The following is a 25,826-nucleotide window of genomic DNA, read 5'->3' on the forward strand; positions in this document are numbered from 1 at the left end:
TGCTGCAGTAGTTTATGTGTCGGGGGGCTGGGGTCAGTTTGTTATATCTGGAGTACTTCTCCTGTCCTATTCGGTGTCCTGTGTGAATCTAAGTGTGCGTTCTCTAATTCTCTCCTTCTCTCTTTCTTTCTCTCTCTCGGAGGACCTGAGCCCTAGGACCATGCCCCAGGACTACCTGACATGATGACTCCTTGCTGTCCCCAGTCCACCTGGCCATGCTGCTGTTCCAGTTTCAACTGACCTGAGCCCTAGGACCATGCCCCAGGACTACCTGATATGATGACTCCTTGCTGTCCCCAGTCCACCTGGCCATGCTGCTGCTCCAGTTTCAACTTCCACCTGACTGTGCCTCTGCTCCAGTTTCAACTGTTCTTCCTTATTATTATTCGACCATGCTGGTCATTTATGAACATTTGAACATCTTGGCCATGTTCTGTTATAATCTCCACCCGGCACAGCCAGAAGAGGACTGGCCACCCCACATAGCCTGGTTCCTCTAGGTTTCTTCCTAGGTTTTGGCCTTTCTAGGGAGTTTTTCCTAGCTACCGTGCTTCTACACCTGCATTGCTAGCTGTTTGGGGTTTTAGGCTGGGTTTCTGTACAGCACTTTGAGATATCAGCTGATGTACGAAGGGCTATATAAATACATTTGATTTGATTTGATTTACTGGTGTCAATCATCTTGTAGGACACCCATCCATTTGTCCATGACACAAACATTGTGATGAAATATTAGATTATTTGTTTAACTCAGCTCAGTCCCGACCTGACTGAAACAGCTGTACTTACCCCAGTGTGTGTAGTTTACAGTCTGGATCCACCAGTCCAGCAGACAGCAGTGTAACTCACCTCATTACCGACCTGACTGAAACAGCTGTACTTACCCCAGTGTGTGTAGTTTACAGTCTGGATCCTCCAGTCCAGCAGACAGCAGTGTAACTCCTGAGTCCTGCAGGTCATTGTCTCTCAGCTCCAGTTGTTTCAGTTGTGAGTTGGGTGAACTCAGGACTGAGGCCAGATCTGAACAGCAACCCTCTGTCAGACCACACTGACCTAGACTAGAGGGGAGTAGAGGACATGATTAACACATGTTGAAAACATCCACATAATAACTCATACTGAAGATATTTAACTCACACTAGTGTCTGTATGTTGCAGAGTGGACTGGTTAGTCCATCACAGAGCAGCTTCACTCCTCTGTCTCCCAGGTCATTGTAGCTGAGGTCCAGTTCTCTCAGGGGGGAGTTTGGTGTCTGCAGAGCTGAGGCCAGAGTCTCACAGGATTCATATGTGATTTTGCAGTCAACCAGTCTGGAGAGAGGAGATATGTTGATACACTGTTAAATATGCAAAGATTTAAGAATAATGTTATTCATTAAGACAATAACAGAAGGAAATTATTAAACAATGTTAAAAACATACTTACTATATACAAAATATATAAACACACAGTGGATACTGAAGATTACGGACATATTCAATCAATCCTTATCCCAGTCTGTTGTTCCCACATGCTTCAAGAGGGCCACCATTCTCCCTGTTCCCAAGAAAGCTAAGGTAACTGAGCTAAACGACTACCGCCCCGTAGCACTCACTTCTGTCATCATGAAGTGCTTTGAGAGACTAGTCAAGGATCATATCACCTCCACCCTACTTGACACCCTAGACCCACTCCAATTTGCTTACCGCCCAAATAGGTCCACAGACGACGCAATCGCAACCACACTGCACACTGCCCTAACCCATCTGGACAAGAGGAATACCTATGTGAGAATGCTGTTCATCGACTACAGCTCAGCATTTAACACCATAGTACCCTCCAATCTCGTAATCAAGCTCGAGACCCTGGGTCTCGACCCCGCCCTGTGCAACTCTGTACTGGACTTCCTGACGGGCCGATCCCAGGTGGTGAGGGTAGGCAACAACAGTTCCCCAATAACCTCACACTCAACGTCAACAAAACAAAGGAGATGATTGTGGACTTCAGGAAACAGCAGAGGCAGCACCCCCCTATCCACATCGATGGGACAGTATTGGAGAGGGTAGTAAGTTAAGTTCCTTGGCGTACACATCATGGACAAACTGAATTGGTCCACTCACACAGACAGCGTCGTGAAGAAGGCGTAGCAGCGCCTCTTCAACCTCAGGAGGCTGAAGAAATTCGGCTTGTCACCAAAAGCACTCACAAAGTTCTACAGATGCACAATCGAGAGCATCCTGTCGGGCGGGCTGTATCACCGCCTGGTACGGCAACTGCTCCGCCCACAACCGTAAGGCTCTCCAGAGGGTAGTGAGGTCTGCACAACGCATCACCGGGGGAAAACTACCTGCCCTCCAGGACACCTACACAACCCGATGTCACAGGAAGGCCATTCAGATCATCAAGGACAACAACCACCCGAGCCACTGCCTGTTCACCCCGCTATCATCCAGAAGGCGAGGTCTGTACAGGTGCATCAAAGCAGGGACCGAGAGACTGAAAAACAGCTTCTATCTCAAGGCCATCAGACTGTTAAACAGCCACCACTAGCATTGAGTGGCTGCTGCCAACACACTGACTCAACTCCAGCCACTTTAATAATGGGAATTTATGGAAATTGATGGAAAATATATATCACTAGCCACTTTAAACAATGCTACTTAATATAATGCTTACATACCCTGCATTTCTCATCGCATATGTATAAACTGTACTCGATACCATCTACTGCATCTTTATGTAATACATGTATCACTAGCCCCTTTAAACTATGCCACTTTGTTTACATACCCTACATTACTCATCTCATATGTATATACTGTACTCGATACCATCTACTGCATCTTGCCTATGCCGTTCTGTACCATCACTCATTCATATATCTTTATGTACATATTCTTTATCCCTTTACACTTGTGTGTATAAGGTAGTAGTTCTGGAATTGTTAGGTTAGATTACTCATTGGTTGTTACTGCATTGTCGGAACTAGAAGCACAAGCATTTCGCTACACTCGCATTAACATCTGCTAACCATGTGTTTGTGACAAATGCATTTGATTTGATTTGAGATATTGAACTCACACTAGTGTCTGTATGTTGCAGAGTGGACTGGTTAGTCCAACACAGAGCAGCTCCACTCCTCTGTCTCCCAGGTCATTGTAGCTGAGGTCCAGTTCTCTCAAGGGGGAGTTTGGTGTCTGCAGAGCTGAGGTCAGAGTCTCACAGGATTCATGTGTGATTTTACAGTCAACCAGTCTGGAGAGAGGAGATATGTCGATTAGAGGTCGGCCGATTAATTAGGGCCGATTTCAAGTTTTCATAATCGGTAATCAGCATTTTTGGATGCCGATTATGGCCGATTAAATTGCAATCCATGAGGAGACTGCGTGGCAGGCTGACCACCTGTTACGCAAGTGCAGCATCTAAAGGACCTTGTTGCTGCAAGGAGCCAAGGTAAGTTGCTAGCTAGCATTAAACTTACCTTATAAAAAACAATCTATCTTCACATGATCACTAGTTAACTACACATGGTTGATGATATTACTAGGTTAGGCGTTGCATATAATCAATGCAGTGCCTTATAATTTATCATCGAATCACAGCCTACTTTGCCAAACGGCTGATGATTTAACAAAAGCGCATTGCCGAAAAAAGCACAATCGTTGCACAAATGTACCTAACCATAAACATCAATGCCATTCTTAATCAATACACAGAAGTATATATTTTTTTAAACCTGCATATTTAATTGAAAGAAATTCATGTTAGAAGGCAATATTAACTAGGGAAATTGAGTCATTTCTCTTGTGTCAGGGTATATGCAGCAGTTTGGGCCACCTGGCTCGTTGCGAACTGTGTGAAGACCATTTCTTCCTAAAAAGACCGGAATGAATTTGCCCAAGTTTTACATAATCATGACATAACATTGAAGGTTGTGTAACAGCAATATTTAGACTTAGGGATGTCACCCGTTCGATAAACTGTAGAACGGTTCCGGATATCACTGAAAGAATAAACGTTTTGTTTTTCAGAAATGATAGTTTCCGGATTTGACCATAATTATCCTGTTAACCTGTTGCTTCTACCCTCTACTTTTTTGAACATTCTGTTAAAAATCGCGCAACATTTCAGCGCCCTGCTACTCATGCCAGGAATATAGTATATGCATTTGTTTAGTCTGTGTGGATAGAAAACACTCAGACGTTTATAAAACTGGTTAAATCATTGCTGTGGCTTTACCAGAACGGCATTTACATCGAAAAGCACAGGAAAAACTGATCACTGAAAATGGGAAAATATATCCATGCGCTACTTGAACCCATTGATAAAGGTGAACCACAATTAATTGACTGAGGTTGCAGTACCTACAGCTTCCACACGGTGTCTAGAGTCTTGTCATTTCCCTTCGAGTTTTTTCTTGGTCAAACACATGCAGGGCACCGTATTTCTTCAGGTCTAGGACCGGATATTTTCGTTGAGTTTCTAGCCGGACATTTTTCCAGACGGACAGCTAATGATCTTTACATCGCCTCCTGATGAATTTTATCGCTTATTAACGTTTACTAATACCTAAAGTTGCATTACAAACGTATTTCGAAGTGTTTTGTGAAAGTTTATCGTCGACTTTTGAATTTTAAAAAATGACGTTACGTTTTGAAAACGCTGTTTTTTTCGTTTATCACACAGTCTACATATAACGATATCTTGGCTTTATATGGACCGATTTAATCGAAATAAAGACCCAATAGTGTTTATGGGACATCTAGGAGTGCCAACAAAGAAGATGGTGAAAGGTAATGACTGTTTTCTATTTTATTGTGCGGTTTGTGTAACGCCGAAATGCTAATTATTTTGTTTACGTCCCCTGCGTGGCTTTTGTGTTGTAGTGGATTGGTGCATGCTATCAGATAATAGCTTCTCATGCTTTCGCCGAAAAGCATTTTAAAAATCTGACTTGTTGCCTGGATTCACAACGAGTGTAGCTTTAATTCGATACCCTGCATGTGTATTTTAATGAACGTTTGAGTTTTAACTAATACTATTAGCATTTAGCGTAGCGCATTTGCATTTCCAGAGCTCTAGTTGGGACGCAAGCATCTCAGGTAGAAGCAAGAGGTTAAAGATAGGGCTGACTACTGCCCCCTTTGGAGGAATTGCGTGCCCATAGTAAACAGAAAAAAAATCTGTCCAAAATTGCTAATATATGCATATAATAATAATTATTGAATAGAAAACACTCTAAAGCTTCTAAAACCGTTCAAATTATGTCTGTATGTAAAGCAGAACTCTCAGGGCAGCCATTCTCCCAAACTCTCTCTTGTCATCTGAAAAGTTGGCCCAACTTTGACGTCATCGCCCCCACCCTTCCCAAGCAGCTACCGATCCGGGAACAGTTTCTATGTCTTCAGCGCGATGTTTGCTTTCAATGGGGCTCTCATTGTGAGAATTGCGCGCCCACACAAGTTTTGGCGGGCTGAAACCTTCGGGTCACGCGAAAATACATGCGCGCGCTGGCTCCAGAGCTCTCTTTCTTCCAGGATTGACCAAACGATGTCGGTGTTTCTGTTCAAGCTAAGGATTGTTTTGGACGTTTATAACATGTTTAAGCTTGATTCTGCACTTAGTTTGACCAGTTTAGTCGACATATAATATGTAATTTTGAAGTTTTGGTGCGCATCCACTAGAATTTTGGCTGCATTTCAACCGGAATTTGTCGCGTTTGATAACCTAAAGACACAGACTTCAAAACCAAACGCTGTTTTTGGTAAGTATGAGTCCTTCCACGTCTTCTGATCGAAGAACATCAAAGGTAAGGGAATATTTATGTGGTAAATTTGGCTTTCTGTGGACTCCAAGATAGAGGAGACATAATGCTAATTTCTGAGCGCCGTCTCATATTATAGCCTAGTGAACGAATTCTGTAACGTTAAAAATAAATGTAACACAGCGGTTGCATTGAGAAGAAGTGTATCTTTTCTATCTATATGTAGAACATGTATATTTAGTCAAAGTTTATGATGTGTATTTCTTGTTATCTGACGGAGCTATCATCATTTCTCCGGACATTTGAGTAGCATTTTTTTAAATGTCGTCATTGTAAACAGAGATTTATGGATATAAATGGCATATTATTGAAAAAAAACATAAATGTACCATTTAACATGTCCTATTACTGTCATCTGATGAAGATTTTCAAAAGGTTAGTGAATTATTTTTCTTTTAATCCTGCGTTTGTTGATTGCATATTTTGTTCAACTTGGCTATTCAAATTAGCTGTGTCTTTGGTGGTGGTTTGACATAAATATGTGCTATGTTTTCGCCGTAAAACATTTTAGAAATCTGACTTGCTGGGTAGATGAACAAGGTGTTTATCTTTCATTTGAGCTTTTGGACTTGTTAATGTGTGGAGGTTAAATATTTCTAAGAATATTTTTGCGTTCCATGCGCCACGTTCCAGCTGAACGTGGGAGGGTTCGTTCCCAAATGGGAACCCTAACCCGTCAACAGGTTTTAAATTACCAAAGGCTCGTATTTCTGTGTTTATTATATTATAATTAAGTCTATGATTTGATATTTGATAGAGCAGTCTGACTGAGCGTTGGTAGGCAGCAGCAGGCTCATAAGCATTCATTCAAACAGCCCTTTACTCTGTTTCCCAGCAGCTCTTAGCAATGCTTGACGCTGTTTATGACTTCAAGACTATCAACTCCTGAGATCAGGCTGGCGATACTAAAGTGCCTATAAGAACATCCAATAGTCAGAGGTATATGAAATACAAATGGTATAGAGAGAAATAGTCGACGCGTCATAATTCCTTTGCGGCTGAACTCGAAAGGGGTTCCTTCATTATTTTACCGTTCATGTCTTCCATAGAGAATGTCTTGATCTACTTCAAATGCGGTCTGTGTTTTGTGCAGGCTTAAAACGCCTCTGAGTTTTGATAGTCGTGTAAATCTCGCTAGGATAAGGTAACGTTTGTCAACATATTTTCAGAAATCCACTCTACAATTTTTTTTTAAATCTTCGCTAATATTTAGCCAATATTGATCAGAGTTACCTTGTCCTATGGATATCTACACAGTTATTAAATTGGCAAGGTGGTGTAAACCTACACAAACCACACAGACCTGATTTGAAGTGAATCTAAAAATATCCTATGGAATATATGAATGAAAGAACCAATTTCAGATTTTGCTGGAAGGTGTCATGGGATTTATGACTCACACTTTGGTAGTCAATACATACCATGTCCATTATTAACCTGTTAGTCCTATAGGGGCAGTATTTCATTTTTGGATAAAAAGACGTGCCCGTTTTAAGCGCAATATTTTGTCACGAAAAGATGCTCGAATATGCTTGGAATTGATAGCTTTGGAAAGAAGACAGTCTTACGTTTCCAGAAATGCAAAGATTTTCACTGTGAGTCCCTTAGAACAAATGTTTCGGGCAAAACCAAGATGTATGACCGACCAGGAAATGCACAGGATTTCTGAGGCTACGTTTTCCATGATCGCCTTATATGGCTGTGAATGCGACAGGAATGAACGGACTCTTTCTCTTGTTTCCCCAAGGTCTCTGCAGCATTGTGACGTATTTGTAGGCATATCATTGGAAGATTGACCATAAGAGACTACATTTACCAGGTGTCCCGCTAGGTGTCTGCGTGGCAATTGGTGCGCAAAAGTCAGGTCCCGGTATTTTTCCATTCAAATCTCAGAACAAACCAGGCTACAAGGACGGTGCTTTCAATGGAGAGAAATATGACAAACCACCTTCAGGATTGATTCAAACAACGTTTTCCATGTTTCAGTCGATATTATGGAGTTAATTCGGAAAAAAGTTCGACATGTAGGTGACTGAATTTTCGGTTAGTTTCGGTAGCCATATGCATAGTAACAAAAGGGAATGATGTGTCCTACACAAGAATCTTTCAGGAAAAACTGGACATCTGCTATGTAACTGAGAGTCTCCTCATTGAAACATCTGAAGTTCTTCAAAGGTAAATTATTTTATTTGATTCCTTGGCTGGTTTTTGTGAATATGTTGCGTGCTAAATGCTAATGCTAACGCTAAGCTAGCTATCACCACTCTTACACAAATTAGTGATTTTCTCTGGTTCTAAAGCATATTTTGAAAATCTGAGACGACAGGATTGTTAAGAAAAGGATAAGCTTGAGAACAGGCATATTTATTTCGTTTCATTTGCGATTTTTAAAAATCGCTAACGTTGCGTTATGCTAATGAGCTTGAGGCTGTAGTAACGATACCGCATGCGGGATGGGGCGGACTAAGAGGTTAAAATAGGATTTCCTGCATATTGAAATTACAGTTGTTTTCAACATTCATCACAGGTAACTTCAACTCTAGTTTTATTATTCAAACAGTTGAGAGTATTTGTGTCTCCTAAGCAGACTCTTCAGTATCCCTGTCACTTCAGAGAGATGTGTGTGTGTGTGCGTGCGTGTGTGTTTGTACGATTATATTAATTTTACAGACAGCAAAAGCAGAGCACCAGTGTGGGACAATGACATTGAATTGGCAACAGGGAAAGCAAGGTGTCTAATTTGTGATAATTGTCATTATTACAAATATATTAAAAAAAATACAAAATCGTCCAATTAATCGGTTTCAGCATTTTTTGGTCCTCCAATATTCGGTATCGGCGTAAAAATCATAATCGGTTGACCACTAATGTCGATACACTGTTAAATATGCAACGCTTTAAGAATAATGAGATACATTAAGACAATAACAAAAGGACACATGATTCACCAATGCTAAAAACATACTATCTCACTCAAGATATTCAACCTTAGTTTGATATATTTATCACATTGTATGTATGTTTCTGCATATTTACCAAGATATTCAAATAATGTTAAACATACACATACTAAATACAAACTATATAAACACACAGTAGATACGGAAGATATTTAACTCACACTAGTGTCTGTATGTTGCATAGTGGACTGGTTAGTCCAACACAGAGCAGCTCCACTCCTCTGTCTCCCAGGTCATTGTCGCTGAGGTCCAGTTCTCTCAGGGGGGAGTTTGGTGTCTGCAGAGCTGAGGCCAGAGTCTCACAGGATTTATATGTGAGTTTACAGCCATCCAGTCTGGAGAGAGGAGATAATCAGTTAGATATACAAATCCTTCATTATAATGATACTGTATACATCAACTCAATAACAGAACTTACAGTGCTCTCTTGCAGGTTTTCACTACGGGCAGCAACCTCTGATAACCTTTCTCTGATGTGTTGTATGTCTTCAGGTCAAACTCCTCCAGCACCTCCTCTGACATCAGTAACAGGTAGGCCAGGGCTGAACATTGGTCAGGTTTTAGTCTTGTTTCTGAAAGAGTTCCTGAATGCAGGGAGGTCTGCATGTCTTCAACTAGAGAGTTGGCACCAAGTTCATTCAGACAGTGGAACAAGTTGATGATCCTTTCTGGTGAGGATTCCTCCTTGATCTTGTCTGAAAGGTACCTGACTGTTCTCTCAACTGTTTCCTCATTGGTCTGTGTTGTACTTCCTGTCTGTGTCAGAAGGCCTCGTAACAGATTCTGATTGGACTCCAGTGAGAGACCCAGAAGGAAGCGGAGGAACAGGTCCAGGTGTCCATTCTCACTCTTCAAGGCCTGGTCCACTGCTCTCCTGTGGAAGTCAGACAACTGGATTGACTCCTTCTCTTCATCATCACTAGTGGGGAGAAAACATTTTCCTTCTTGTTCAGACATGATTCTAAAGCATGCACTGCTGCTAGAAACTCCTGAATGCTCAGATGCACAAAGCTGTAGACCTTGTCTTGGTACAGCCCAGATTCCTCTTTAAAGATCTCTGTACACAATGCTGAGTACTCTGATGCCTCTGTGACATCAAGGCCACACTCTCTCAGTTCCTCCTCATAGAAGATCAGGTTGCCCTTCTGCAGCTGTTGGAAAGCAAGTTTTGCCAGTTTCAGGATCATCTCTTTGTCTGACTGAGACAGTTCCTTTGCGTTTGTCTCTGTGGCTTTGTGGTACTTCTTGTTCTTCGCAATGATTTGGATGAGAATGAAGTGTGAGTACATCTGGGTCAGAGTTTTGGGGACTTCATCCTTCTCTGCCTCTTTCAGCATCATCTCAAGGACAGTGGCTGATATCCAACAGAACACTGGCATGTGGCACATGATGTGGAGGCTCCTTGATGTCTTCATGTGTTTGATGATTTCATTGGCCAGTTTCTGATCTGTGATTTTCTTCCTGAAGTACTCCTTCTTCTGTGGATCATTGAACCCTTGTACCTCTGTCATCTGGTCAACACACTCAGGAGGGATCTGATTGGCTGCTGCAGGTCGTGAAGTTATCCAGAGTAGAGCAGAGGGAAGCAAATTCCCCTTGATGAGGTTTGTCAGCAGCACGTCCACTGAGGTTGGCTTCGTGACATCACAGCACTTCTCATTGTTTTTGAAGTCTAGAGGAAGTCGACACTCATCCAGACCATCAAAAATGAAAACAGTTTTGGTTTCACCATCTTCAATGCTGTCAATCTCTTTCATCTCTGAGAAGTTGTGGGAAAGAAGTTGCATCAGACTGTATTGGTCCTTTTTCAGGTTTAGATCACGGAAAGGAAGAGGAAGCATGAAATGAACGTCCTGATTTGCTTTTCCCTCTGCCCAGTCAAGGATGACCTTCTGAACAGAGACTGTTTTTCCAATGCCAGCGATTCCTTTGGTCAGCACAGTTCTGATTGGTTTGTCTTGTCCAGGTAAAGGCTTGAAGATGTCGTTGCATTTGATTGGTGTCTCTTGTGTGGTTCGTTTCTTGGATGCCATCTCTATCTGTCTAACCTCATGTTCATTACTGACCCCTCCACTTCCACCCTCTGTGATGTAGAGGTCTGTGTAGATGTCCTTGAACAAACTTTGATTTCCATGGTGTCCAATTCCTTCAGATATGTGTTGATACTTGTGTTTTAGTTTAGCCTTAATGTCTTGTTGGACTATCAGCAGAGTTTGACCTGTAGGAAAACAATGAGAGTTGGGACTCATAAGTTTGTGTGTGTTTTATAAGGGCCTTTGTACCGTTCTTTGTGATATTGTATGAAACACAGTCTTACTTCTTCTGTCCAGAAGGTTGTGTGTGATCTTTAATACATCCTCACTGTCCAAACTCTCCACTTCATTATTGTCATCTGGTAATGGTTCCTGGCTGAAAGCAGGTGGCTGATCACTCTTCATTGATAGCAGGCTGGTTGTAGGTGACTCTGCTCTGGGCTTCTGGACACTGAACAAAACAGGGAGACAGAACACCTCATCAATATCACATCAAATCCTCATCTACTTCATTTTAACAACTGTATAGTGGAACATCTAGAAGTCCTGATGTTTCTTATAAAGCTACAGTCTGCAATTGGTAAATCCATTTTTGGCCTTTTAAATGAATGATGTACAGTCATGGCCAAAAGTTTTGAGAATTAATATTAATTTTCACAAAGTCTGCTTCCTCAGTTTGTATGTTGGCAATTTGCATATACTCCAGAATGTTATGAAGAGTGATCAGATGATTTTCAAAGCCCCTCCTTGCCATGCAAATGAACTGAATCCCCCAAAAACATTTCCACTGCATTTCAGCCCTGCCGCAAAAGGACCAGGTGCGAGTGTTGATGAGGATAAGGCTGTAGATCACTCTGTCATGCTGATTGAGTTCGAATAACAGACTGGAAGCTTCAAAAGGAGGGTTGTGCTTGGAATCATTATTCTTCCTCTGTCAACCATGGTTACCTGCAAGGAAACACGTGCTGTCATCATTGCTTTGCACAAAAAAAGGGATCACGGGCAAGGATATTGCTGCCAGTAAGATCGCACCTAAATCAACCATTTATCGGATCATCAAGAGCTTCAAGCAAAGTGGTTCAATTGTTGTGAATGAAGGCTTCAGGGCTCCCAAAGTCCAGCAAGGGCCAGGGGACCGTCTCCTAAAGTTGATTCAGCTGCAGAATCGGGGCACCACCAGTACAGAGTTTGCTCAGGAATGGCAGCAGGCAGGTGTGAGTGCATCTGCACGCACAGTGAGGTGAAGACTTTTGGAGGATGGCCTGGTGTCAAGAAGGGCAGCAAAGAAGCCACTTCTCTCCAGGACAAAAAGTCAGGGACAGACTGATATTCTGCAAAAGGTACAGGGATTGGACTGCTGAGGGCTGGGGTAAAGTCATTTTCTCTGATGAATCCCCTTTCCGATTGTTTGGGCATCCAGAAAAAAGCTTGTCCGGAGAAGACAAGGTGAGCGCTACCATCAGTTCTGTGTCATGCCAACAGTAAAGCATCCTGGGACCATTCATGTGTGGGGTTGCTTCTCAGCCAAGGCAGTGGGCTCATTCACAATTTTGCCTAAGAACACAGCCATGAATAAAGAATGGTACCAACATATTCTCTGAGAGCAACTTCTCCCAACCATCCAGAAACAGTTTGGTGATGAACCATGCCTTTTCCAGCATGATGGAGCACCTTACCATAAGGCAAAAGTGATAACTAAGTGGCTCGGGAAGAAAAAGAAAGATCAACATTTTGGGTCCATGGCCAGGAAACTCCCCAGACCTTAATCCCATTGAGAACTTCTGGTCAATCCTCAACAGGTGGGTGGACAAACAAAAACCCACTAATTCTGACAAACTCCAAGCATTGATTATGCAAGAATAGGCTGCCATCAGTCAGGATGTGGTCCAGAAGTTAATTGACAACATGCCAGGGCGGAATGCAGAGGTCTTGAAAAAGAAGGGTCAACACTGCCAATATTGACTCTTTGCATCAACTTCATGTAAATGTCAATAAAAGCCTTTGACACTTATGAAATGCTAGTAATTATACTTCAGTATTCCATTGTAACATCTGACAAAAATATCTAAAGACACTGAGGCAGCAGACTTTGTGAAAACTAATTTGTGTCATTCTCAAAACTTTTGGCCACGACTGTAGACCTACATTTGATATAATTTGGGAACACTTTTCCCTTTAGTTTTATATCTTTAAGAGAACTGTATATTTTACATTTAATCTCTTACCGCTTTGAACTGGTGTCTTGAGTCATTTTAGAGTCAGTGGTCCCGTCCTCTCTCTCCCAAAGAGACTCATTTTAGAGGCAGTGGTCTCCTCCCCTCTCTCCCCAGAGAGACTCATTTTAGAGGCAGTAGTCCCCTCCTTTCTCTCCCCAGAGAGACTCATTTTAGAGGCAGTGGTCTCCTCCTCCCTCTCCCCAGAGAGACTCATATTAGATGGAAGTCAAAACTCACTCAGCTACAATAAGAAGAAACAGAACAGTCAATATTCTGAACATTGTTGAAGAACCATTAACAATGACAACACATTTACTATCTGTGGTCAAAGAGTTCAATCAGCCACTTCATATTGTATCCCACATACACAGTCCACTATGTTATTAAAGATACACAGTCCACTATGTTATTAAAGATACACAGTCCACTATGTTACATACACAGTCCACTATGTTATTAAAGATACACAGTCCACTATGTAATTAAAGATACACAGTCCACTATGTTATTAAACATACACAGTCCACTATGTTATTAAAGATACACAGTCCACTATGTTATTAAAGATACACAGTCCACTATGTTATTAAAGATACACAGTCCACTATGTTATTATAGATACACAGTCCACTATGTTATTAAAGATACACAGTCCACTATGTTATTAAAGATACACAGTCCACTATGTTACATACACAGTCCACTATGTTATTAAACATACACAGTCCACTATGTTATTAAAGATACACAGTCCACTATGTTATTAAAGATACACAGTCCACTATGTTATTAAAGATACACAGTCCACTATGTTATTAAACATACCCAGTCCACTATGTTATTAAAGATACACAGTCCACTATGTTATTAAAGATACACAGTCCACTATGTTATCAAACATACACAGTCCACTATGTTATCAAACATACACAGTCCACTATGTTATTAAAGATACACAGTCCACTATGTTATTAAAGATACACAGTCCACTATGTTATTAAAGATACACAGTCCACTATGTTATTAAAGATACACAGTCCACTATGTTATTAAAGATACACAGTCCACTATGTTACATACACAGTCCACTATGTTATTAAACATACACAGTCCACTATGTTATCAAACATACACAGTCCACTATGTTATCAAACATACACAGTCCACTATGTTATCAAACATACACAGTCCACTATGTTACATACACAGTCCACTATGTTATTAAAGATACACAGTCCACTATGTTATTATAGATACACAGTCCACTATGTTATTAAAGATACACAGTCCACTATGTTATTAAACATACAGTCCACTATGTTATTAAAGATACACAGTCCACTATGTTATCAAACATACACAGTCCACTATGTTATTAAACATACACAGTCCACTATGTTATTAAAGATACACAGTCCACTATGTTATTAAACATACACAGTCCACTATGTTACATACCCAGTCCACTATGTTATTAAAGATACACAGTCCACTATGTTATCAAACATACACAGTCCACTATGTTATCAAACATACACAGTCCACTATGTTATTAAACATACACAGTCCACTATGTTACATACACAGTCCACTATTTTACATACACAGTCCACTATGTTATTAAAGATACACAGTCCACTATGTTATTAAACATACACAGTCCACTATGTTATTAAAGATACACAGTCCACTATGTTATTAAAGATACACAGTCCACTATGTTATTAAACATACACAGTCCACTATGTTATCAAACATACACAGTCCACTATGTTATTAAACATACACAGTCCACTATGTTATTAAAGGATACACAGTCCACTATGTTATTAAACATACACAGTCCACTATGTTATTATAGATACACAGTCCACTATGTTATTAAACATACACAGTCCACTATGTTATTAAAGATACACAGTCCACTATGTTACATACCCAGTCCACTATGTTATTAAAGATACACAGTCCACTATGTTATTAAAGATACACAGTCCACTATGTTATTAAACATACACAGTCCACTATGTTATCAAACATACACAGTCCACTATGTTATCAAACATACACAGTCCACTATGTTACATACACAGTCCACTATGTTATTATATATACACAGTCCACTATGTTATTAAACATACACAGTCCACTATGTTACATACACAGTCCACTATGTTATTAAAGATACACAGTCCACTATGTTATTAAAGATACACAGTCCACTATGTTATTAAACATACACAGTCCACTATGTTACATACACAGTCCACTATGTTATTAAACATACACAGTCCACTATGTTATTAAAGATACACAGTCCACTATGTTATTAAAGATACACAGTCCACTATGTTATTAAACATACACAGTCCACTATGTTACATACACAGTCCACTATGTTATTAAAGATACACAGTCCACTATGTAATTAAAGATACACAGTCCACTATGTTATTAAAGATACACAGTCCACTATGTTATTAAAGATACACAGTCCACTATGTTACATACACAGTCCACTATGTTATTAAAGATACACAGTCCACTATGTAATTAAACATACACAGTCCACTATGTTATTAAAGATACACAGTCCACTATGTTATTAAAGATACACAGTCCACTATGTTATTAAAGATACACAGTCCACTATGTTATTAAAGATACACAGTCCACTATGTTATTAAAGATACACAGTCCACTATGTTATTAAAGATACACAGTCCACTATGTAATTAAACATACACAGTCCACTATGTTATTAAAGATACACAGTCCACTATGTTATTAAAGATACACAGTCCACTATGTTACATACACAGTCCACTATGTTATTAAACATACACAGTCCACTATGTTTTTAAAGATACACAGTCCACTATGTTATTAAAGATACACAGTCCACTATGTTATTAAAGATACACAGTCCACTATGTTACATACCCAGTCCACTATGTTATTAAAGATACACAGTCCACTATGTTATCAAACATACACAGTCCACTATGTTATCAAACATACACAGTCCACTATGTTATCAAACATACACAGTCCACTATGTTACATACACAGTCCACTATGTTATTAAAGATACACAGTCCACTATGTTATTATAGATACACAGTCCACTATGTTATTAAAGATACACAGTCCACTATGTTATTAAACATACAGTCCACTATGTTATTAAAGATACACAGTCCACTATGTTATCAAACATACACAGTCCACTATGTTATTAAACATACACAGTCCACTATGTTATTAAAGATACACAGTCCACTATGTTATTAAACATACACAGTCCACTATGTTACATACCCAGTCCACTATGTTATTAAAGATACACAGTCCACTATGTTATCAAACATACACAGTCCACTATGTTATCAAACATACACAGTCCACTATGTTATTAAACATACACAGTCCACTATGTTACATACACAGTCCACTATTTTACATACACAGTCCACTATGTTATTAAAGATACACAGTCCACTATGTTATTAAACATACACAGTCCACTATGTTATTAAAGATACACAGTCCACTATGTTATTAAAGATACACAGTCCACTATGTTATTAAACATACACAGTCCACTATGTTATCAAACATACACAGTCCACTATGTTATTAAACATACACAGTCCACTATGTTATTAAAGGATACACAGTCCACTATGTTATTAAACATACACAGTCCACTATGTTATTATAGATACACAGTCCACTATGTTATTAAACATACACAGTCCACTATGTTATTAAAGATACACAGTCCACTATGTTACATACCCAGTCCACTATGTTATTAAAGATACACAGTCCACTATGTTATTAAAGATACACAGTCCACTATGTTATTAAACATACACAGTCCACTATGTTATCAAACATACACAGTCCACTATGTTATCAAACATACACAGTCCACTATGTTACATACACAGTCCACTATGTTATTATATATACACAGTCCACTATGTTATTAAACATACACAGTCCACTATGTTACATACACAGTCCACTATGTTATTAAAGATACACAGTCCACTATGTTATTAAAGATACACAGTCCACTATGTTATTAAACATACACAGTCCACTATGTTACATACACAGTCCACTATGTTATTAAACATACACAGTCCACTATGTTATTAAAGATACACAGTCCACTATGTTATTAAAGATACACAGTCCACTATGTTATTAAACATACACAGTCCACTATGTTACATACACAGTCCACTATGTTATTAAAGATACACAGTCCACTATGTAATTAAAGATACACAGTCCACTATGTTATTAAAGATACACAGTCCACTATGTTATTAAAGATACACAGTCCACTATGTTACATACACAGTCCACTATGTTATTAAAGATACACAGTCCACTATGTAATTAAACATACACAGTCCACTATGTTATTAAAGATACACAGTCCACTATGTTATTAAAGATACACAGTCCACTATGTTATTAAAGATACACAGTCCACTATGTTACATACACAGTCCACTATGTTATTAAACATACACAGTCCACTATGTTTTTAAAGATACACAGTCCACTATGTTATTAAAGATACACAGTCCACTATGTTATTAAAGATACACAGTCCACTATGTTACATACCCAGTCCACTATGTTATTAAAGATACACAGTCCACTATGTTATTAAAGATACACAGTCCACTATGTTATTAAAGATACACAGTCCACTATGTTATTATAGATACACAGTCCACTATGTTATTAAAGATACACAGTCCACTATGTTATTAAAGATAGACAGTCCACTATGTTATTAAAGATACACAGTCCACTATGTTATTAAACATACACAGTCCACTATGTTATTAAACATACACAGTCCACTATGTTATTAAAGATACACAGTCCACTATGTTACATACACAGTCCACTATGTTATTAAACATACACAGTCCACTATGTTACATACACAGTCCACTATGTTATTAAAGATACACAGTCCACTATGTTATTACAGATACAAAGTCCACTATGTTATTAAAGATACACAGTCCACTATGTTATTATAGATACACAGTCCACTATGTTATCAAACATACACAGTCCACTATGTTATTAAACATACACAGTCCACTATGTTATTAAAGATACACAGTCCACTATGTTATTAAACATACACAGTCCACTATGTTATTAAAGATACACAGTCCACTATGTTATTATAGATACACAGTCCACTATGTTATCAAACATACACAGTCCACTATGTTATTAAAGATACACAGTCCACTATGTTATTAAAGATACACAGTCCACTATGTTATTATAGATACACAGTCCACTATGTTATCAAACATACACAGTCCACTATGTTATCAAACATACACAGTCCACTATGTTACATACACAGTCCACTATGTTATTAAAGATACACAGTCCACTATGTTATTAAAGATACACAGTCCACTATGTTATCAAACATACACAGTCCACTATGTTATCAAACATACACAGTCCACTATGTTACATACACAGTCCACTATGTTATTAAAGATACACAGTCCACTATGTTATTAAAGATACACAGTCCACTATGTTATTAAAGATACACAGTCCACTATGTTACATACACAGTCCACTATGTTATTAAAGATACACAGTCCACTATGTTATTAAAGATACACAGTCAACTATGTTATTAAAGATACACAGTCCACTATGTTATTAAACATACACAGTCCACTATGTTATTAAACATACACAGTCCCAGATCATTTCATATTCATTTGATTTGACTTGGATCCCCATTAGCTGATTCCACAACAAGATCCCCTGACTCCATGACAACAGCTAGTCGACCTGGTTGGATCCCCATTAGCTGACTCCATAACAACAGCTAGTCGACCTGGTTGGATCCCCTGACTCCATAACAACAGCTAGTCTACCTGGTTGGATCCCCTGACTCCATAACAACAGCTAGTCTACCTGGTTGGATCCCCTGACTCCATAACAACAGCTAGTCTACCTGGTTGGATCCCCATTAGCTGACTCCATAACAACAGCTAGTCGACCTGGTTGGATCCCCTGACTCCATAACAACAGCTAGTCTACCTGGTTGGATCCCCTGACTCCATAACAACAGCTAGTCTACCTGGTTGGATCCTCTGACTCCATAACAACAGGTAGTCTACCTGGTTGGATCCCCTGACTCCATAACAACAGCTATTCTACCTGGTTGGATCCTCTGACTCCATAACAACAGCTAGTCTACCTGCTTGGATCCCCTGTCTCCATAACAACAGCTAGTCTACCTGGTTGGATCCCCTGTCTCCATAACAACAGCTAGTCTACCTGGTTGGTTCCCCTGACCCCATAACAACAGCTAGTCTACCTGGTTGGATCCCCATTAGCTGACCCCATAACAACAGCTAGTCTACCTGGTTGGATCCCCATTAGCTGACTCCATAACAACAGCTAGTCTACCTGGTTGGATCCCCATTAGCTGACCCCATAACAACAGCTAGTCTACCTGGTTGGATCCCCATTAGCTGACTACATAACAACAGCTAGTCTCCCTGCTTGGATCCCCTGACTCCATAACAACAGCTAGTCTACCTGGTTGGATCCCCTGACCCCATAACAACAGCTAGTCTACCTGGTTGGATTCCCTGACTTCATAACAGCAGCTAGTCTACCTGGTTGGATCCCCTGACTCCATAACAACAGCTAGTCCACCTGGTTGGATCCCCTGACTCCATAACAACAGCTAGTCCACCTGGTTGGATCCCCTGGTTCCATAACAACAGCTAGTATACCTGGTTGGATTCCCTGACTTCATAACAACAGCTAGTCTACCTGGTTGGATCCCCTGACTCCATAACAACAGCTAGTCCACCTGGTTGGATCCCCTGACTCCATAACAACAGCTAGTCCACCTGGTTGGATCCCCTGACTCCATAACAACAGCTAGTCCACCTGGTTGGATCCCCTGACTCCATAACAACAGCTTTTCTACCTGGTTGGATCCTCTGACTCCATAACCACAGCTAGTCTACCTGGTTGGATCCCCTGTCTCCATAACAACAGCTAGTCTACCTGGTTGGATCCCCTGACTCCATAACAATAGCTAGTCTACCTGGTTGGATCACCTGTCTCCATAACAACAGCTAGTCTACCTGGTTGGATCCCCTGACTCCATAACAACAGCTAGTCTACCTGGTTGGATCCCCATTAGCTGACTCCATAACAACAGCTAATCTACCTAGTTGGATCCCCTGTCTCCATAACAACAGCTAGTCTCCCTGGTTGGATCCCCTGACCCCATAACAACAGCTAGTCTACCTGGTTGGATCCCCTGACCCCATAACAACAGCTAGTCTACCTGGTTGGATCCCCTGATTCCATAACAACAGCTTGTCTACCTGGTTGGATTCCCTGATTCCATAACAACAGCTAGTCTACCTGGTTGGATTCCCTGACTCCATAACAACAGCTAGTCCACCTGGTTGGATCCCCTGACTCCATAACAACAGCTAGTCCACCTGGTTGGATCCCCTGGTTCCATAACAACAGCTAGTCTACCTGGTTGGATCCCCTGACTCCATAACAACAGTTAGTCTACCTGGTTGGATCCCCATTAGCTGACTCCATAACAACAGCTAGTCGACCTGGTTGGATCCCCTGACTCCATAACAACAGCTAGTCTACCTGGTTGGATCCCCTGACTCCATAACAACAGCTAGTCTACCTGGTTGGATCCCCTGACTCCATAACAACAGCTAGTCTACCTGGTTGGATCCCCATTAGCTGACTCCATAACAACAGCTAATCTACCTAGTTGGATCCCCTGTCTCCATAACAACAGCTAGTCTCCCTGGTTGGATCCCCTGACCCCATAACAACAGCTAGTCTACCTGGTTGGATCCCCTGACCCCATAACAACAGCTAGTCTACCTGGTTGGATCCCCTGATTCCATAACAACAGCTTGTCTACCTGGTTGGATTCCCTGATTCCATAACAACAGCTAGTCTACCTGGTTGGATTCCCTGACTCCATAACAACAGCTAGTCCACCTGGTTGGATCCCCTGACTCCATAACAACAGCTAGTCCACCTGGTTGGATCCCCTGGTTCCATAACAACAGCTAGTCTCCTGGTTGGATCCCCTGACCCCATAACAACAGCTAGTCTACCTGGTTGGATCCCTGACCCCATAACAACAGCTAGTCTACCTGGTTGGATCCCCTGATTCCATAACAACAGCTTGTCTACCTGGTTGGATTCCCTGATTCCATAACAACAGCTAGTCTACCTGGTTGGATTCCCTGACTCCATAACAACAGCTAGTCCACCTGGTTGGATCCCCTGACTCCATAACAACAGCTAGTCCACCTGGTTGGATCCCCTGGTTCCATAACAACAGCTAGTCTACCTGGTTGGATCCCCTGACTCCATAACAACAGTTAGTCTACCTGGTTGGATCCCCATTAGCTGACTCCATAACAACAGCTAGTCGACCTGGTTGGATCCCTGACTCCATAACAACAGCTAGTCTACCTGGTTGGATCCCCTGACTCCATAACAACAGCTAGTCTACCTGGTTGGATCCCCTGACTCCATAACAACAGCTAGTCTACCTGGTTGGATCCCCATTAGCTGACTCCATAACAACAGCTAATCTACCTGGTTGGAGCCCCTGTCTCCATAACAACAGCTAGTCTACCTGGTTGGATTCCCTGATTCCATAACAACAGCTAGTCTACCTGGTTGGATCCCCTGACTCCATAACAACAGCTAGTCCACCTGGTTGGATCCCCTGACTCCATAACAACAGCTAGTCCACCTGGTTGGATCCCCTGACTCCATAACAACAGCTAGTCTACCTGGTTGGATCCCCTGACTCCATAACAACAGCTAGTCTACCTGGTTGGATTCCCTGACTTCATAACAACAGCTAGTCTACCTGGTTGGATCCCTGATTCCATAACAGACCATTTTTAGGGGAAATCCATTACAGCAAATTACTTCATTAATTGTTAACCAGAAATGATTTGATATTGATATAGACATGCCTGGATTGGGTCTTTAAAGCTAGAATCCTTAGTTGCTACATCCATTTTTGAACTTATGAATTAATGATATACTGTGACGACCCTCCCACTCTGTCTGCCGTATTCTCTCTTTGTTCTCGTTTCCTTATTAGGATGCCGGTGGGCGGAGTTTGGAGGGTCGTCAGCTACATGGGAACACCTGGGTCCAGTGTGTCCCAGGACAAATACACCACTTCCCCATTCTTGGAGGAGACTCTCTCCATGCAGACACACCTGGGTCCAGTGTCTCCCAGGACAAATACACCACTTCCCCATTCTTGGAGGAGACTCTCTCCATGCAGACACACCTGGGCCCAGTGTCTCCCAGGATAAATACACCACTTCCCCATTCTTGGAGGACACTCTCTCCATGCAGACACACCTGGGTCCAGTGTGTCCAAGGACAAATACACCACTTCCCCATTCTTGGAGGAGACTCTCTCCATGCAGACACCTTTTGGATTTTGTTGTGTATCTTGGTGGTTTTTGGTTGTTTGCTTTTGCACCTTTCAACACCCTGCATTATCACATTCATGCAACACACGGACTTACATGACTGATTACACCATTACCATTGTATCTTGTACTTCGTTTACTTTATTTAATAAATATATGTTTTGTTCCTCCTTATCTCCACGTTGTCTCCCTTTTGTTACGGGCTTTGAGCCGGTTCGTGACAATACTGATTCAATCTTGAAGAATAGAACTTATAAATGCCTCATGAGTTCAGTTCAACTGTCGTACTGCATCAGAACCCAAAATATAAGCTTGTTTTACCCCCAATGTTTGTAAACAAACACCGTAGCCTTAAAATATGGTTAAAACTGTAATTTAATGTTGATATCATGTCTGGTCAGTCCTTGCATCCATAGCTTCGTCTATGAATCCGTCGATATTCGCCCTTCCGCATCTGCGGTTGAAGATGGCAGAGCTTCAACGGTGTTTGTCAGACCACGAGACATCCCGAAAATTGTTTTTCTCACAAAATCTTATGTAGCGTCTGAACGGTTTGTCCTACAAACTATTATGACCTATAAACTATTATGACCTACAAACTATTATGACCATATTATATTGTATTTATAATAACAATAACATATAACATGTATATTCGATAGGCAATGAGTTGAAAAACTACAAACCTCAGATTTCCAACTTGGAATCTGGTTGGATTTCTCTCAGGTTTTCGCCTGCCATATGAGTTCTGTTATACTCACAGACATCATTCAAACAGTTTTAGAAACTTCAGAGTGTTGTCTATCCAATACTACTAATAATATGCATATATTCCCTTCTGGGCCTGAGTAGCAGGATGTTTACTCTGGGCACGCTTTTCATCCAAACATGAAAATGCTGCCCCCTATCCCAAACAGGTTTTAAACCTAACCTTAACCACACTGCTATCCTTGTGCCTAACCATTACCTCAGATTAAGGATAATTAACGTGGTAGGTTAGGATAATTAACGTGGTAGGTTAGGATAATTAACATGGCAGGTTAGGATAATTAACGTGGTAGGTTAGGATAATTAACATGGCAGGTTAGGATAATTAACGTGGTAGGTTAGGATAATTAACGTGGCAGGTTAGGATAATTAACGTGGTAGGTTAGGATAATTAACATGGTAGGTTAGGATAATTAACGTGGTAGGTTAGGATAATTAACGTGGTAGGTTAGGATAATTAAAATGGTAGGTTAGGATAATTAACGTGGTAGGAGAGCAAAATGTTTCAACAACGAGAGTTTCTATTGGACAAATTCAGGTGGTTCCCTCTCCTTATCATTTAGTGCAGGGATGGAGAACATTGATAAGGTGGGGGCCACAAAAAAACGTCAGTCATCATGAGGGGCCTCAGTGTCTCGTGGGTCTGCATACCCACATCCATACACCCCCATGGTTAGGAGAAAACATTTTCAGATTTACAGATGATTCTACTCATGTTGCCATGGGGACATGTTGCCATAGAGTGGAGGCAAATGTTAACAGTTTTTAATATGATAACTGATGATCAATGGGACCCACCCCGGTTGGTAATTCAACCACGCTTACTACAAGTTTAGCCGCTAGACTAATTTACCAATCTAAAAACATGTAGCTAACATGGGCTAATAGACTGACTGCTGATGCTCAACCACATTTACAAACGGCACCGTGTGTTTTCTATTATTCTAACGGTCAACAGGATGTTGAGATCCAGACTGAGTTCCAAAACAAAGTTTTGTATTATTGGTTGCGGGCCGCCAGCTGCCCATCCCTGGTTTAGTGAAGAGACTCATGTTCTGATTGAGTTCATTTGAGTTGCGATCCGTTTATCTCGTCCGGCGCACCGGGGTTTTCATTCTGAGAAAAGTTGTGCTGACGATTCAACAACGCGCATAGATGAGCCGGTGACGTTATATCGAGCGCATATGCAGTTCGCCAAACGGACCACCGCCTTCCTGATCTGTCGTCGGAAAGCTTTAAACTTAATATTTGATTTAGCCCTACATTTAAATAGTTTATATGCACATTGTTGAACGTCACATTTACTTGACATTTGATTTAATGACAGCTATACATAATTCCGATGCACGTCTTCTTTCAGGAAGTGAAAGTGAGCCAGTTTCCTCATAATAATGACCTTAATAATGTGCTGTCATTCACCGATAACAATAATACCATACCTCATAGCCCTGTAGCCTTTCTCACATCACATTGGATCTTAATGATGAGGCTAATCACTATGAATCAATACCAATGTAAATAAGCCTAAAATCATCATTCTTGAACGTTTAAATCAATATTGTATTAACTTGGCGGATGTCTTAACCCCTAAAGCATCTCTCTCTTTATGATGAACTAACTTCTCAAAAATACTTTTCTACATTACATTGTAAAAGAAAGCTACAAACCTCTGAAACATGTTTCTTCGACGATAACGTCCGTTACTTCCTCTACTTCCTTATACAAATATTTCCTGTTTCAACTAGTGATGGGTCGTTCGATAACGACAGGTTGTTTTTGAACGGATCTTTTTGGTGAACGTCGGTAACCGAATTGCATCGGTGAAAAAGCCGTTCATTTCGCTCCCTGGTTTACATACAGCTACGATGTGCTTTTTGAGCTCAAAACAACGATTAAATGCAGATAAGTTACACAATAATTTTCTGAAGAGGGTGAATCCTTACTGCAGAAACAATAAATAGTGGGCCAGCGCCTCATTCTTGTCAAGGCTTTGTAGTGCAAACAGTTGATCTAATAATTTAAATACTAGTTATCGAAAAAAAGAAAAAAAGCCCACTTAATTTTTGGGCCAAAACTTTTGTATTTTCCTGATGTTGTGAATTTTAGTGACGTTGCCAGTTCTTGTTCCTGAATGCATTTCGTTATTTGGTCCTCAAAACTTGAACTCGAGATTTACCATTTGGAGATTGCAGCGTTTCCCGCAACCATATGATTGGTCGGGTAAGCTAATGCGTCATCACACTCCCTCATCTGATTGGTCGGGTAGGCGGGCCTTCTGACTTTGTGGATGTGGTAACTAGCGAGCAAAGCAGATCACCACCTTTCTGAGTTTATCAACTTAATATCGCATTCAAAACCACAGGGATCTCGGTAAAAAAAACTAAATCTGACTGGGAAAAATAGATTTGAACCTTCCTCTTTCTCGAAGAAGCTGACATCGTATTTTTCAGAGATCCCAGTTGTTGTGATCGCGGCATAAACTTTTCACATA

At 40.6% G+C, this 25,826-nt stretch overlaps 1 protein-coding gene across 1 annotated transcript; it reads right to left on the reverse strand.

Moving 5' to 3' along the window:
• On the reverse strand, window positions 1-25,436 carry LOC135561697 (NACHT, LRR and PYD domains-containing protein 3-like). The gene is given in 10 exon segments (XM_065003433.1): window positions 1-1,058; window positions 1,138-1,311; window positions 3,062-3,235; window positions 8,926-9,099; window positions 9,183-9,693; window positions 9,696-10,982; window positions 11,082-11,248; window positions 13,023-13,077; window positions 13,080-13,254; window positions 25,003-25,436. Coding segments are annotated over 9 exon segments (2,868 nt in total). The 5' UTR covers window positions 13,228-13,254; window positions 25,003-25,436; the 3' UTR covers window positions 1-880.
• Between the last annotated feature and the right edge of the window lie 390 nt (window positions 25,437-25,826).

This window comes from Oncorhynchus nerka, linkage group LG18, assembly GCF_034236695.1.
Source record: "Oncorhynchus nerka isolate Pitt River linkage group LG18, Oner_Uvic_2.0, whole genome shotgun sequence".
NCBI lineage: Eukaryota > Metazoa > Chordata > Actinopteri > Salmoniformes > Salmonidae > Oncorhynchus > Oncorhynchus nerka.